This window comes from Dama dama, chromosome 16 (assembly GCF_033118175.1).
Source record: "Dama dama isolate Ldn47 chromosome 16, ASM3311817v1, whole genome shotgun sequence".
Classification (NCBI taxonomy): Eukaryota; Metazoa; Chordata; class Mammalia; order Artiodactyla; family Cervidae; genus Dama; species Dama dama.
The window spans coordinates 11,257,207-11,269,803 of NC_083696.1; the positions used below are offsets into that span (position 1 = coordinate 11,257,207).

General features: G+C 36.3%; 1 protein-coding gene across 1 annotated transcript in view; it reads left to right on the forward strand.

The window, feature by feature from the left end:
• SHOC1 (shortage in chiasmata 1) overlaps positions 1–12,597 on the forward strand; it is an 88,345-nt gene that overhangs the window by 65,457 nt on the left and 10,291 nt on the right. Inside the window, exons 22-23 of the mRNA XM_061163427.1 lie at positions 1,623–1,744; positions 9,401–9,494. Of these exons, the coding sequence (XP_061019410.1) occupies positions 1,623–1,744; positions 9,401–9,494 (216 nt within the window). The remainder of the gene's footprint in view (positions 1–1,622; positions 1,745–9,400; positions 9,495–12,597) is intronic.

Sequence of the window (12,597 nt, forward strand, 5' to 3'; positions counted from 1 at the left end):
GTGGTTTTGATTTGCATTTCTCTAATAATGAGTGATGTTGAGCATCTTTTCATGTGTTTGTTAGCCATCTGTATGTCTTCTTTGGAGAAGTGTCTGTTTAGTTCTTTGGCCCATTTTTTGATTGGGTCATTTATTTTTCTGGAATTGAGCTGCAGGAGTTGCTTGTATATTTTTGAGATTAATCCTTTGTCTGTTTCTTCATTTGCTATTATTTTCTCCCAATCTGAGGGCTGTCTTTTCACCTTACTTATAGTTTCCTTTGTAGTGCAAAAGCTTTTAAGTTTCATTAGGTCCCATTTGTTTAGTTTTGCTTTTATTTCCAATATTCTGGGAGGTGGGTCATAGAGGATCTTGCTTTGATTTATGTCGGAGAGTGTTTTGCCTATGTTCTCCTCTAGGAGTTTTATAGTTTCTGGTCTTACATTTAGATCTTTAATCCATTTTGAGTTTATTTTTGTGTATGGTGTTAGAAAGTGTTCTAGTTTCATTCTTTTACAAGTGGTTGACCAGTTTTCCCAGCACCACTTGTTAAAGAGGTTGTCTTTTTTCCATTGTATATCCTTGCCTCCTTTGTCAAAGATAAGGTGTCCATAGGTTCGTGGATTTATCTCTGGCCTTTCTATTCTGTTCCATTGATCTATATTTCTGTCTTTGTGCCAGTACCATACTGTCTTGATGACTGTTAGCCACTGTTTCTTAAAAGGGAGTAACATACTAATCTGTGATTGATAATATGAGATTTCCTCTAAAGTATAAGTGGGGATTGCCTATAAATAAGGCAGTTTTTTAGAAGAGAGAGAAGATCTCTTCAAAAATTCATATATTTTAAAATTTAAGGTATATGAATCTCCCTGATATGTTTGCTTGATTGGAATACAAATTACAATTAATTTAATAGTGTGGGAGTGGAGAGCAGAAACCAGTTTGATGGTATGGGGTATACATTAAGGTAGAAGTCTGATTTGACAAGCAAATATAATAATGTAAGAATTATATGACAGAAACAAAAAACTGCTTGAAAAGTCCTTATGGGATATTGTGTCTTACATATTTAAATTTCTTAAATAACAATTATTTGTGGAAGGGATATCCTGTTTGGGAAAACTTTTAATCCTTGCTTACATTACATAATTTACTGTTAGAATAAAACACTTTCTGAATTATTCATTCTATCAAAAATTAATTTTGTTAAAGGAGATAAGGGATTTGAGATCATTAGAGAGAGATTCCAATAAACCTATTAACAGCTGCTTTTTCATCTTCCTTAAATAAATATTTAGTGCAGATCATCCCACAGGGTTTTGTCCTTAAGAGTAATCAGATCCCAGTCTACAAAGGATTTTGCCCAAATAGGAGCACTCTGTAGGCTGCTTTCTTCCTGTCTAGGACCTTGGGAGGTTCATGAACCCTCCTGGCTGAGGCTCTCATTAATGGTTTGACATCTACTGTAACTTTTCCCCTACTGCTTTCAGTGTGACTTTCATTTTTCCATAAAAAGCCCATACCAATGCTTCTTCTCAAGTTATAATGTATATATCATAGATTCTTGAAGTATAATAACAATAATTTCATAACAACTGGTCAACCTAGTGAATCTGTTTATTTTATTTATTTTCTGGTAGGACCTAGAAGAACTAAACTGTGAGAAGGCATCAGACAATATCATTATGAGACTGATGGCATTATCATTCCAGTACAGCTATTGTTGGATAATTTTATATGCCAAAAAGCCATTAAACTCAGAGTAAGTAAACACTTCTCCATCCAAAGTCACATATATATCTGTTAAGTTATTCAGTCTTATTCTTTGAACAAAAGTAGCTATGTCAATTTTCCTCTTGTTCACCTAGTTTGCTTTAAGTAAGGGATTCTCAAGGTGGAACCAAGTCCATAGGAAGACGAATCAGAATTTGGGAGATGATCTATTTCCCCTGGAAACAGAGCAAAATCATCTTCCCCTCCTTTTCCTCACTAAGAACAGTTGCCTTAAGTGTTTCACTTTTTGTTCATTTTTAATTCTGGGTTCATCTGTTATTAGATTGGTGCAAAAGTAAATTTGCAGTTCGTGCAACAGTAATTGAGGTTCAAAAATAATTGCCAGTGACTTTTGCACCAACCTCAATTACTTTTGTCCCAGACGCAATTATTATCACTTTTGCACCAACAGTAATTACTTTTTTTTTCCATTTATTTTTATTAGTTGGAGGCTAATTACTTTACAATATTGTAGTGGTTTTTGTCATACATTCACATGAATCAGCCATGAATTTACATGTATTCCCCATCCCAATCCCCCCTCCCACCTCCCTCCCTCCCTGATCCCTCTGGGTCTTCCCAGTGCACCAGGCCTGAGCACTTGTCTCATGCATCCAACCTGGGCTGGTGATCTGTTTCACCCTAGATAATATACACGTTTCGATGCTGTTCTCTCGAAACATCCCACCCTCACCTTCTCCCACAGAGTCCAAAAGCCTGTTGTGTACGTCTGTGTCTCTTTTTCTGTTTTGCATATAGGGTTATCATTACCATCTTTCTAAATTCCATATATATGTGTTAGTATACTGTATTGGTCTTTATCTTTCTGGCTTATTTCACTCTGTATAATGGGCTCCAGTTTCATCCATCTCATTAGAACTGATTCAAATGAATTCTTTTTAATGGCTGAATAATATTTCATGGTGTATATGTACCACAGCTTCCTTATCCATTCATCTGCTGATGGGCATCTAGGTTGCTTCCATGTCCTGGCAATTATAAACAGTGCTGTGATGAACATTGGGGTGCACGTGTCTCTTTCAGATCTGGTTTCCTTGGTGTGTATGCCCAGAAGTGGGATTGCTGGGTCATATGGCAGTTCTATTTCCAGTTTTTTAAGAAATCTCCACACTGTTCTCCATAGTGGCTGTACTAGTTTGCATTCCCACCAACAGTGTAAGAGGATTCCCTTTTCTCCACACCCTCTCCAGCATTTATTGCTTGTAGACTTTTGGATAGCAGCCATCCTGACTGGCGTGTAATTAAGAAACAAAGGGAGAAGAACCAAATTAACAAAATTATAAATGAAAATGGAGAGATCACAACAGACAACACTGAAATACAAAGGATCATAAGAGACTACTACCAGCAGCTCTATGCCAATAAAATGGACAACTTGGAAGAAATGGACAAATTCTTAGAAAAGTATAACTTTTCAAAACTAAACCAGACAGAAATAGAAGATCTTAACAGGCCCATCACAAGCAAGGAAATTGAAATTGTAATCAGAAATCTTCCAGCAAACAAAAGCCCAGGACCAGATGGCTTCACAGCTGAATTCTACCAAAAATTTAGAGAAGAGCTAACACCTATCTTACTCAAACTCTTCCAGAAAATTGCAGAAGAAGGTAAACTTCCAAACTCATTCTATGAGGCCACCATCACCCTAATTCCAAAACCAGACAAAGATGCCACAATAAAAGAAAACTACAGGCCAATATTACTGATGAACATAGATACAAAAACCCTTAACAAAATTCTAGCAAACAGAATCCAGCAACATATTCAAAGAATCATACATCACGACCAAGTGGGCTTTATCCCAGGAATGCAAGGATTCTTTAATATCCGCAAATCAATCAATGTAATACACCACATTAACAAATTGAAAGATTAAAACCATATGATTATCTCAATAGATGCAGAAAAAGCCTTTGACAAAATTCAACATCCATTTATGATTAAAACTCTCCAGAAAGCAGGAATAGAAGGAACATACCTCAACATAATAAAAGCTATATATGACAAACCCACAGCAAGCATTACTCTCAATGGTGAAAAATTGAAAGCATTTCCCCTGAAATCAGGAACAAGACAAGGGTGCCCACTCTCACCACTACTATTCAACATAGTGTTGGAAGTTTTGGCCACAGCAATCAGAGCAGAAAAAGAAGTAAAAGGAATCCAGATAGGAAAAGAAGAAGTGAAACTCTCACTGTTTGCAGATGACATGATCCTCTACATAGAAAACCCTAAAGACTCTACCAGAAAATTACTAGAGCTAATCAACGAATATAGTAAAGTTGCAGGATATAAAATTAACACACAGAAATCCCTTGCATTCCTATACACTAACAATGAAATTGTTAGAAAGAGAAACTAAGGAAACAATACCATTCACCATTGCAACAAAAAGAATAAAATATTTAGGAGTATATCTACCTAAAGAAACAAAAGACCTATACATAGAAAACTATAAAACACTGATGAAAGAAATCAAAGAGGACACAAACAGATGGAGAAACATACCGTGTTTATGGATTGGAAGAGTCAATATTGTCAAAATGACTGTACTACCCAAAGCAATCTATAGATTCAGTGCAATCCCTATCAAGCTATCAACGATATTTTTCACAGAAGTAGAACAAATAATTTCACAATTTGTATGGAAATACAAAAAACCTCGAATAGCCAAAGTAAGCTTGAGAAAGAAGAATGGAACTGGAGGAATCAACCTGCCTGACTTCAGACTATACTACAAAGCCACAGTCATCAAGACAGTATGGTACTGGCACAAAGACAGAAATATAGATCAATGGAACAGAATAGAAAGGCCAGAGATAAATCCACGAACCTATGGACACCTTATCTTTGACAAAGGAGGCAAGGATATACAATGGAAAAAAGACAACCTCTTTAACAAGTGGTGCTGGGAAAACTGGTCAACCACTTGTAAAAGAATGAAACTAGAACACTTTCTAACACCATACACAAAAATAAACTCAAAATGGATTAAAGACCTAAATGTAAGACCAGAAACTATAAAACTCCTAGAGGAGAACATAGGCAAAACACTCTCTGACATAAATCACAGCAGGATCCTCTATGACCCACCTCCCAGAATATTGGAAATAAAAGCAAAACTAAACAAATGGGACCTAATGAAACTTAAAAGCTTTTGCACTACAAAGGAAACTATAAGCAAGGTGAAAAGACAGCCCTCAGCTTGGGAGAAAATAATGGCAAACAAAGCAACAGACAAAGGATTAATCTCAAAAATATACAAGCAACTCCTGCAGCTCAATTCCAGAAAAATAAATGACCCAATCAAAAAATGGGCCAAAGAACTAAACAGACATTTCTCCAAAGAAGACATACAGATGGCTAACAAACACATGAAAAGATGCTCAACATCACTCATTATCAGAGAAATGCAAATCAAAACCACAATGAGGTACCATTACATGCCAGTCAGGATGGCTGCTATCCAAAAGTCCACAATTACTTTTGCACCACAGTTACTTTTGCACCAACTGCTTAACCTCAATTTCTTTTGCACCAACAGCAATTACTTTTGCACCAATCTATTAAGTCATTCTTATATCACTCCTCTCTAAAAATCGTGTGAAATACACTAACTAACTAGCATCTTACTATACTTTCTTCCACTGATGCTCTTAACTGAAAAATTACCCCCCAAACCCATGCCAAGACACTGGCTAAAGTTATCATCATGTGTCTCTCCTTGCCCTCATTCTGAGTTTTATGAATGTACTGCTTTCACTTTCTCCTTTTACTCTTTGAAATATGGCTTTTGTCTCTGCCTTTATACTGATCTCTCTCTCTCTCAGAGGTCACTTGTCATTTGTGGCTTTTTGATGATCAGCTCCAAAAATATTTTCACTTCATTGCCCTGAAATATTTAGACTATTGGTCAGTGCCTTCTGTCTTGAAACTCTTCAGTTCCATGGCACTTGCATGTTTTTGACCTTCTATCTCACCATTTCTTCTCTGACTTTACCTCTTCTTCTTTCTTGTCCCAGGCTTGAAATAGATCTGAAATCTCTTTTTTCCTTCTATTTTGTCCATTAGAAATCTTATCCTCTCGATAGCTTCTGTCAACATCTTTCTGCATATAATTATTGTATTTATGTATCTGCAGCCATAGTCTCTCTTTGAAATCTCTGACATACGTCTCTAACTTTACATATAATATTTCCATTCTGATATTCCACAGGCTCTCAAACTTAACATAGTATGAATTCACTATATTCTCTATTCCTGCCCAAAACGTATCTGCTCTTTTCTTTCCTTTAGCTATTTATGACCATTGCCTCCCTTTCAGTCACCAAGACTGGAAAACAAATACTGTAGATTCAACCAGTGTACTTTCTCTTTCATCTGTCTCCTCACTCTGTCTATATTACCAACATTTTGATTCAGATTCTCATTATTTTATGTGGACTATTATAACAAACTACCAATGGTTTCCCCACCTCCAGATGGTACTCAATGTTACTCTCCATAACCCATCATATACACAATTAATATTCCCAAAACCAGGCTCATATTATTTCACTCTGATAAAATACCTTCACTGACTTCCCCATTATTTACTGAATACATAGACAATTCACCCTAATATTCAAAATCTTCAGAATATAATCCCAACCTATATTTTCAGGCGTACTTTTCACTGCTTTCTATTTCAACCAGAAGTTCTGCTCATTGGCTTGCAAACAGGCTCCTTGCTTTCCTACTTCTAGTTTTGCTCATACAGTTCTGTCTTTCTACAATATTCCCTGTGTATGCGTGCACACTCCATCCTGTCCAACTCTTTGTGACCCCATGGACTTTAGCCAGCCAGGTTCCTCTCTCCATGGAATTTTCCAGACAAGAATACTGAAGCAGGTTGCCATTTCCTTCTCCAGGGGATCTTCCCAGCCTAGGGATCAAACCTTTGTGTCTTGCAACTCCTGCTTGGCATATGGGTTCTTTACCAGCTTAGTCACTGGGGAAACCCCAACCATCTGCCCTACTTCCTCCAACTATTTCACCTGGTGAAACTGCGCCTGTTTTTTAGGGCCAATCTACTTTTTCTATTCGACCTTTCTTCAATATCTTCCACTCATGCATACAGATCAATATTTAGTTGTAAACTTTCCATCCTTCAAACTCCTTAGCTCCGTGTTTTTTTCCTCATCTTTGATATTTATCATGTTTAGTTTTATATTATCATTTTGGAGCCCTTGCCCTATAGCACTAACCACATTGCTTTCATGTGATAGATTCTTGGTAAATACTCCTTTATTAAATGAATGTATCTTTCCAAATAAATTGCACACTAGTCATTCACTTTTTTAATCTCTACAATACTACATAACCCATACCACATCAGTCATAGTAGAAGTTTCAAAAATATTCTTTAGTTATTAGATAAGGCACAGATATCTTATTTAGCATTCTTATTTGACTCCATTTTTGCTTGTCTTACTGAACCAAGCTCTTCATATACAATTATTATCATGTGGGGAGAAGTGTAAGTCAGAATGTAAGCATATGAACAACTTGATTCTTATTCCTTCTTCTATTAACAATAATCTCTGCTGCTGCTAAGTCACTTCATCTCTAGCACTCATTTAACCTAGTTTTTCCTTTCTACCAGAAAATAAAAATTAAAATAATTATTCAGGTCTCAAATCTTCACTTTGAAGATTAATAAAGGCTATAAAGCATTTTAAGCTTTATCAAGAACTTGGAAGTATTCTGGATAAACAATTGATTTGAAATTTTTTAAAGTTGTTTTTAGATTGGTATCCACCTAGAGGTGCAAATGTAATACAAGAAATAATAAGAGGAGATTTTCACTTATTTTTATCCAGATTTTCATGAAAAAAATTAATATTCTGAGATAGATTTATGTTCAGGATGTGAAGAATTATCATTTATTCACAATAATATATTATTCTAAAATGTAATTCTTTCCAGACTTCTAGGTATCTCAGTTCCATATTTCTAGAAGATTGGAACATTTTAAAAGTATCTTAATTAACTGACCAAATGAGGAAAATTGAAACTACAAAATAAATTTTTCCAGTTATGACCTTAGTCATTCATGCCATTAGTTCTTATTTGAGAAAAAGTGCTAGGAATCCCCAAGACAACTCCCAAGTTTGGTGCTTTGTTAGGAGTATTCATAACACTGAGCATATTCTTGTGCTCATGGCTATGATTTATTACAGTGAACAGTTACAAAGCAAATTCAGCAAAGGGAAAAAGGGCATGGAGCAAATTCCAGAATAAACTAGGAGGAAGCTTCCGAGAGTTCTCTCCTAGTAGAGTCACACAGAACATGCTTAATTTTCCCAGCAACGAGTTGTGCCCAGACTTGTGAAATGTTGTCTATCAGGAAACTCGCCAGACACTCAGTGCCCAGGACATTTATTAAGAGCTAGTCACAAATCAAAACTCTAGACTCCAAAAAGAAAGCAAGTGTTCAATAGAAACGACATTTTTCATACAAACAGTTTAGGTACAGTGAGTCTCTCTTATCAGCCACTCTTATGAAAACAGCTTGTCTGAGAAAGAAGCCAGCAGACGAAAGAAGAGGCAGGAAATTAAGAAAGCCATTGTCTCAGTGACGTGGTTTGAATTCCTTTGTCCAACAACGTCTTCTCCTGGACCCATAGTGATATGAACCAATAAAGTTCTTTTTTGTTGCTTGGAGTACTTAAAGTGGATAAAGGTAATAGAAATATTCACTCACAGCTCAAGAGCCATATCTGACCTGCTTAATAACTATAGAAGGAAAAAAGGGGTGTTTTTAATAATTATTGAGATATAACTGATTTATAAGATTGTGTAAGTTTAAGGAGTACAATCTGTTAATTTGATATATTTATATGTTGTTGTTTTGTTGTTGTTGTTTAGTCATTGAGTCGTGCCTGACTTTTTGCAACCCAATGGACTGTAGCCTGACAGGCTCCTCTGTCAGTGGGATTCTCCAGGCAAGAATACTGCAGTGGGTGGCCATTCCCTTCTCCAGGGTATCTTCCCAACCCAGAGATCAAACCTAGGTCTCCCGCACTGCAGGCAGATTCCTTGGCATCTGAGCCACTGGGGAAGCCCCTGTATTTATATACTGCAATATAATTATAATTATCACCTCAGTGTTAGTTAACACCTCTATCACATCACATAATGATCATTTTAAAGAGTGGTTTTTTTTCCCCCAATAGTTCAGGGAAAAGCCTCAGGGAGAATTCTAGTTATTCTTACTTTGGTCATGTGTTCATATCTGAACCTGATACTTTGGCCAGGAAGATGAAGTAAGTATTCTAGTTGGCTAGATTTCAATCACATAGCCATCCCTAGGGCCAGTAAGAGGATAAGTTAAACTTCTCCCCACCCCGCCCCCAACCCCCACACAGAGCATTCTCTAGATTTAACAGTACTGTTGAAGAAAGGAGGTGGAATTGTTTTTACAAAAGAGTGCTAAGTGGACAAAAAATACGACATTATGAAATGTGGAAAATAAAATTTTTAATAAGTACAATCAGACATCAAATGAGTAGAATATAATAACATATATATATATATATATTATGTTTTACATAATAACATAAAAATATATATATATTTTTAGGTACCATCTTACAGAAAAGACTCTTCATCACCTAGCACTGATTTATGCAGCTTTGGTTTCATCTGGGCTAAAATCAGAAGAACTGGATGTAAAGGTATTCTTTTCCTATATGTTTGTTCATGAGTATTTTTCATAAACCAAAATTATAATGAAACTCAACTGCCCTGTGAGAAGAAACATTAAATGGGTAAACTAAAAAAATATTGAAAGCCATATAAAGAACGGTTTTCAAAGTAACATATATTCTTTCCACTTAAATTTCTTCTCTAAAAGCTTTTAATGAATTTAAATTCATAATTTGTCTCTACTACTGAGATTTAAAAAAAAAAACGTCAAAATCTGAATAAAAATAAATATCCCTTGATCAATAATATTCACTTATGGAAGATATACTGTGTTTTTTTTTCCATTTATTTTTATTAGTTGGAGGCTAATTACTTTACAATATTGTAGTGGTTTTTGCCATACATTGATATGAATCAGCCATGGATTTACATGTATTCCCCATCCTGATCCCCGCCCCCACCTCCCTCTCTACCCGATCCCTCTGGGTCATCCCAGTGCACCAGCCCTGAGCACTTGTCTCATGCATCCAACCTGGGCTGGTGATCTGTTTCACCCTTGATAATATACATGTTTCGATGCTGTTCTCTCGAAACATCCCACCCTCGCCTTCTCCCACAGAGTCCCAAAGTCTGTTCTGTACATCTGTGTCTCTTTTTCTGTTTTGCATATAGGGTTATCGTTACCATCTTTACTGTTTTTATCTACTATAAAATAGAAATCTTATGACATATGAATAGAGCAGTACCTGGGTGATCTCTAATCAATCTCCTTTCTTGGCTTTTTCCAGTGTCCCACTCTGACGTTTAGATAGTTTCTCCAAATGGAAGGCTCAGTTCTTTACTGTTATCACTTTATATTCTTTCTTTGATAAACTCAGACATATCCCACAAATTTAGCTTTCATGTCTAAGAAAATCCTTAAAATTTTCCTAACTTTTCTTAAAGTCTGCACTAATATTCTAGAATTCTACTAGAAATGCCTACATGAATATCCCACAGGTACCTCAAACTCTGCATATCCAAAACACAACTTCTTATCCTCCCCCAAATTTGTGTTGACCTAAAACAAATAGATGACCAGTTATTTGTGCAGTAAAAATGGGTTTGTACGAGACCAACAAATAATTGCAATTCAAGGTCTGCAACCATGAGAAACCATGGGAAATATGGGAAACCATATACAGGTCCAGGCACAGCAAGGAGAGAGGAACTCTTTTAAAGAAGGAAAAAGAAAGTTGGAGAGTTATAATAAACAAAGAGTCCACTGGAGGAGTTGAGAGTTCAAAGTATAGTGACTTTTCATCAGTGGAGTTGTGACAGTCTCTCACTGTCTGAACTCTTGCCAGGAAAGAAGAGGAAGTCTTTCTTCTTACTGGACTCTGCTATCATGGTAGGACATGGGCGCTCCTCCTTCTGGTCTCCTGGCTCTATTTTAATTAACATTTCTGTTAATTTTTACACCTAGTTTATGGCATTACTATTCTAAGCTAATCAGTAGCAAAATCTTCCCTTTAACTCTGCAGGTCTCTAGATTATGCCTCTCCTTGCTATTCCCATTGCTATTTCCCTAAAGGCAGGCTTTCACGTCTCACTTGGAGTTCTAAGGTGACTTCCTAATTAATCTCCTTGTTTCTACTCTTTTCCCACTCCCATGCATCATGTATATTGACACCAATCACATTTCTGAAATACAGATGTGATACTTCACTACCTAGACTGCAAGCTCCTAAAGGAAAGGGAATATGTTTTTTCATTTTTGTCTTCCTAGCACTCAGCACAGAGACTACATAGCAAGCTCTTGAAAAATATGCTGTTGAGTTCAATTGTCTTGCTCAAAAGATCTTCTGTAGCTTCCTACATCATCAAAATAGTGTTCACCTCAGGTGATTCAAACTCCTCCACAATTTGACCCATAGCTTAGTTGTTCTAACTCTTTGGGACCCGATGGACTGTAGCCCATCGCCAGGCTCTTCTGTCCATGGAATTCTCTAGGCAGGAATATTGGAGTGGGTTGCCGTTTCCTTCTCCAGGGGATCTTCCTGACCCAAGGATCGAATCCTGTCTCCTGCATTGCAGGCAGGTTCTTTACCATCTGAGTCACCAGGGAAGCCCTAGTAATCCTAGACTCCTTAAAGATATTATTCTACTCACCATTTCCTGAATATGCCTCCACACTATCACCTCTCAGCCATGTGATTCTGTCCTGTCTTTCCCCTGAAATACTACTCCTTTAAACATTATCTCCTTTAAAAAAAATTAGCCCCAATTATACTCTCTCAAAGTAAATTTCTCCTCCCATCCTCCCAATAACATTTCATATCTTTATTGTAATATGAGGTATTTATTCATATATCCTCCACCCTGGACCATGAGAACAGGCCCTTTTCCTTGTAAAATCATTAACATTCTAGCACAGTGTTTTGTACACAATAAAAATATTCCACAAACATCCGCTGAATAGAAATCAGTGAAAGCAGAACTTGTTAAAAAATAATCAAATGATCTATTTGAAATAAAATCCAGATAATTTTGATCCTATGATGCATTTTTAACAAAGAAATACAATTCTTAGAAAAGTTATCTAAATAAATGTAAATTTCTCCTTTATTCATTCAAGGGAGGTTTCATCACTTAATCAGCCTCTTTTCTCTTCACTTAATAGTGAGCAGTCATATGCAAAACATGCTTTAGAGAATCATTTTATTCCTCTCTACATGGGGTATCTGATACCAGTAAGTGACACTCTTCTGGTACACTGACAAGGCCTACAGAGTATATGTTCCAAGAAAGGCATGGGGGATGAAATAGAATTACTGCTCAGGCACAATCCATTCCAAATAAAAGTCTGTTCCTACCTGACTCCAACTATTCCAAAAGCTTTTCAAGTTTTCCTAATGCTCTTAAAAGTAGGTCCATTTTTCCATGAAAGTTGAGAAACAAGTATGATCAATTTGCTCTAATTCTGTTATCAATATATCACCAATACTCAAGCCTCCCATTCTCCTACTTGATGACATTGTTACATTAAAGAGGGTTACCTAGACATATTATTTTAGAATAATTTGGTAATGTGGCTTTTGGCTTTTCAGTTCAGTTCAGTCACTCAGTCATGTCTAACTTTTTGCAACCCCA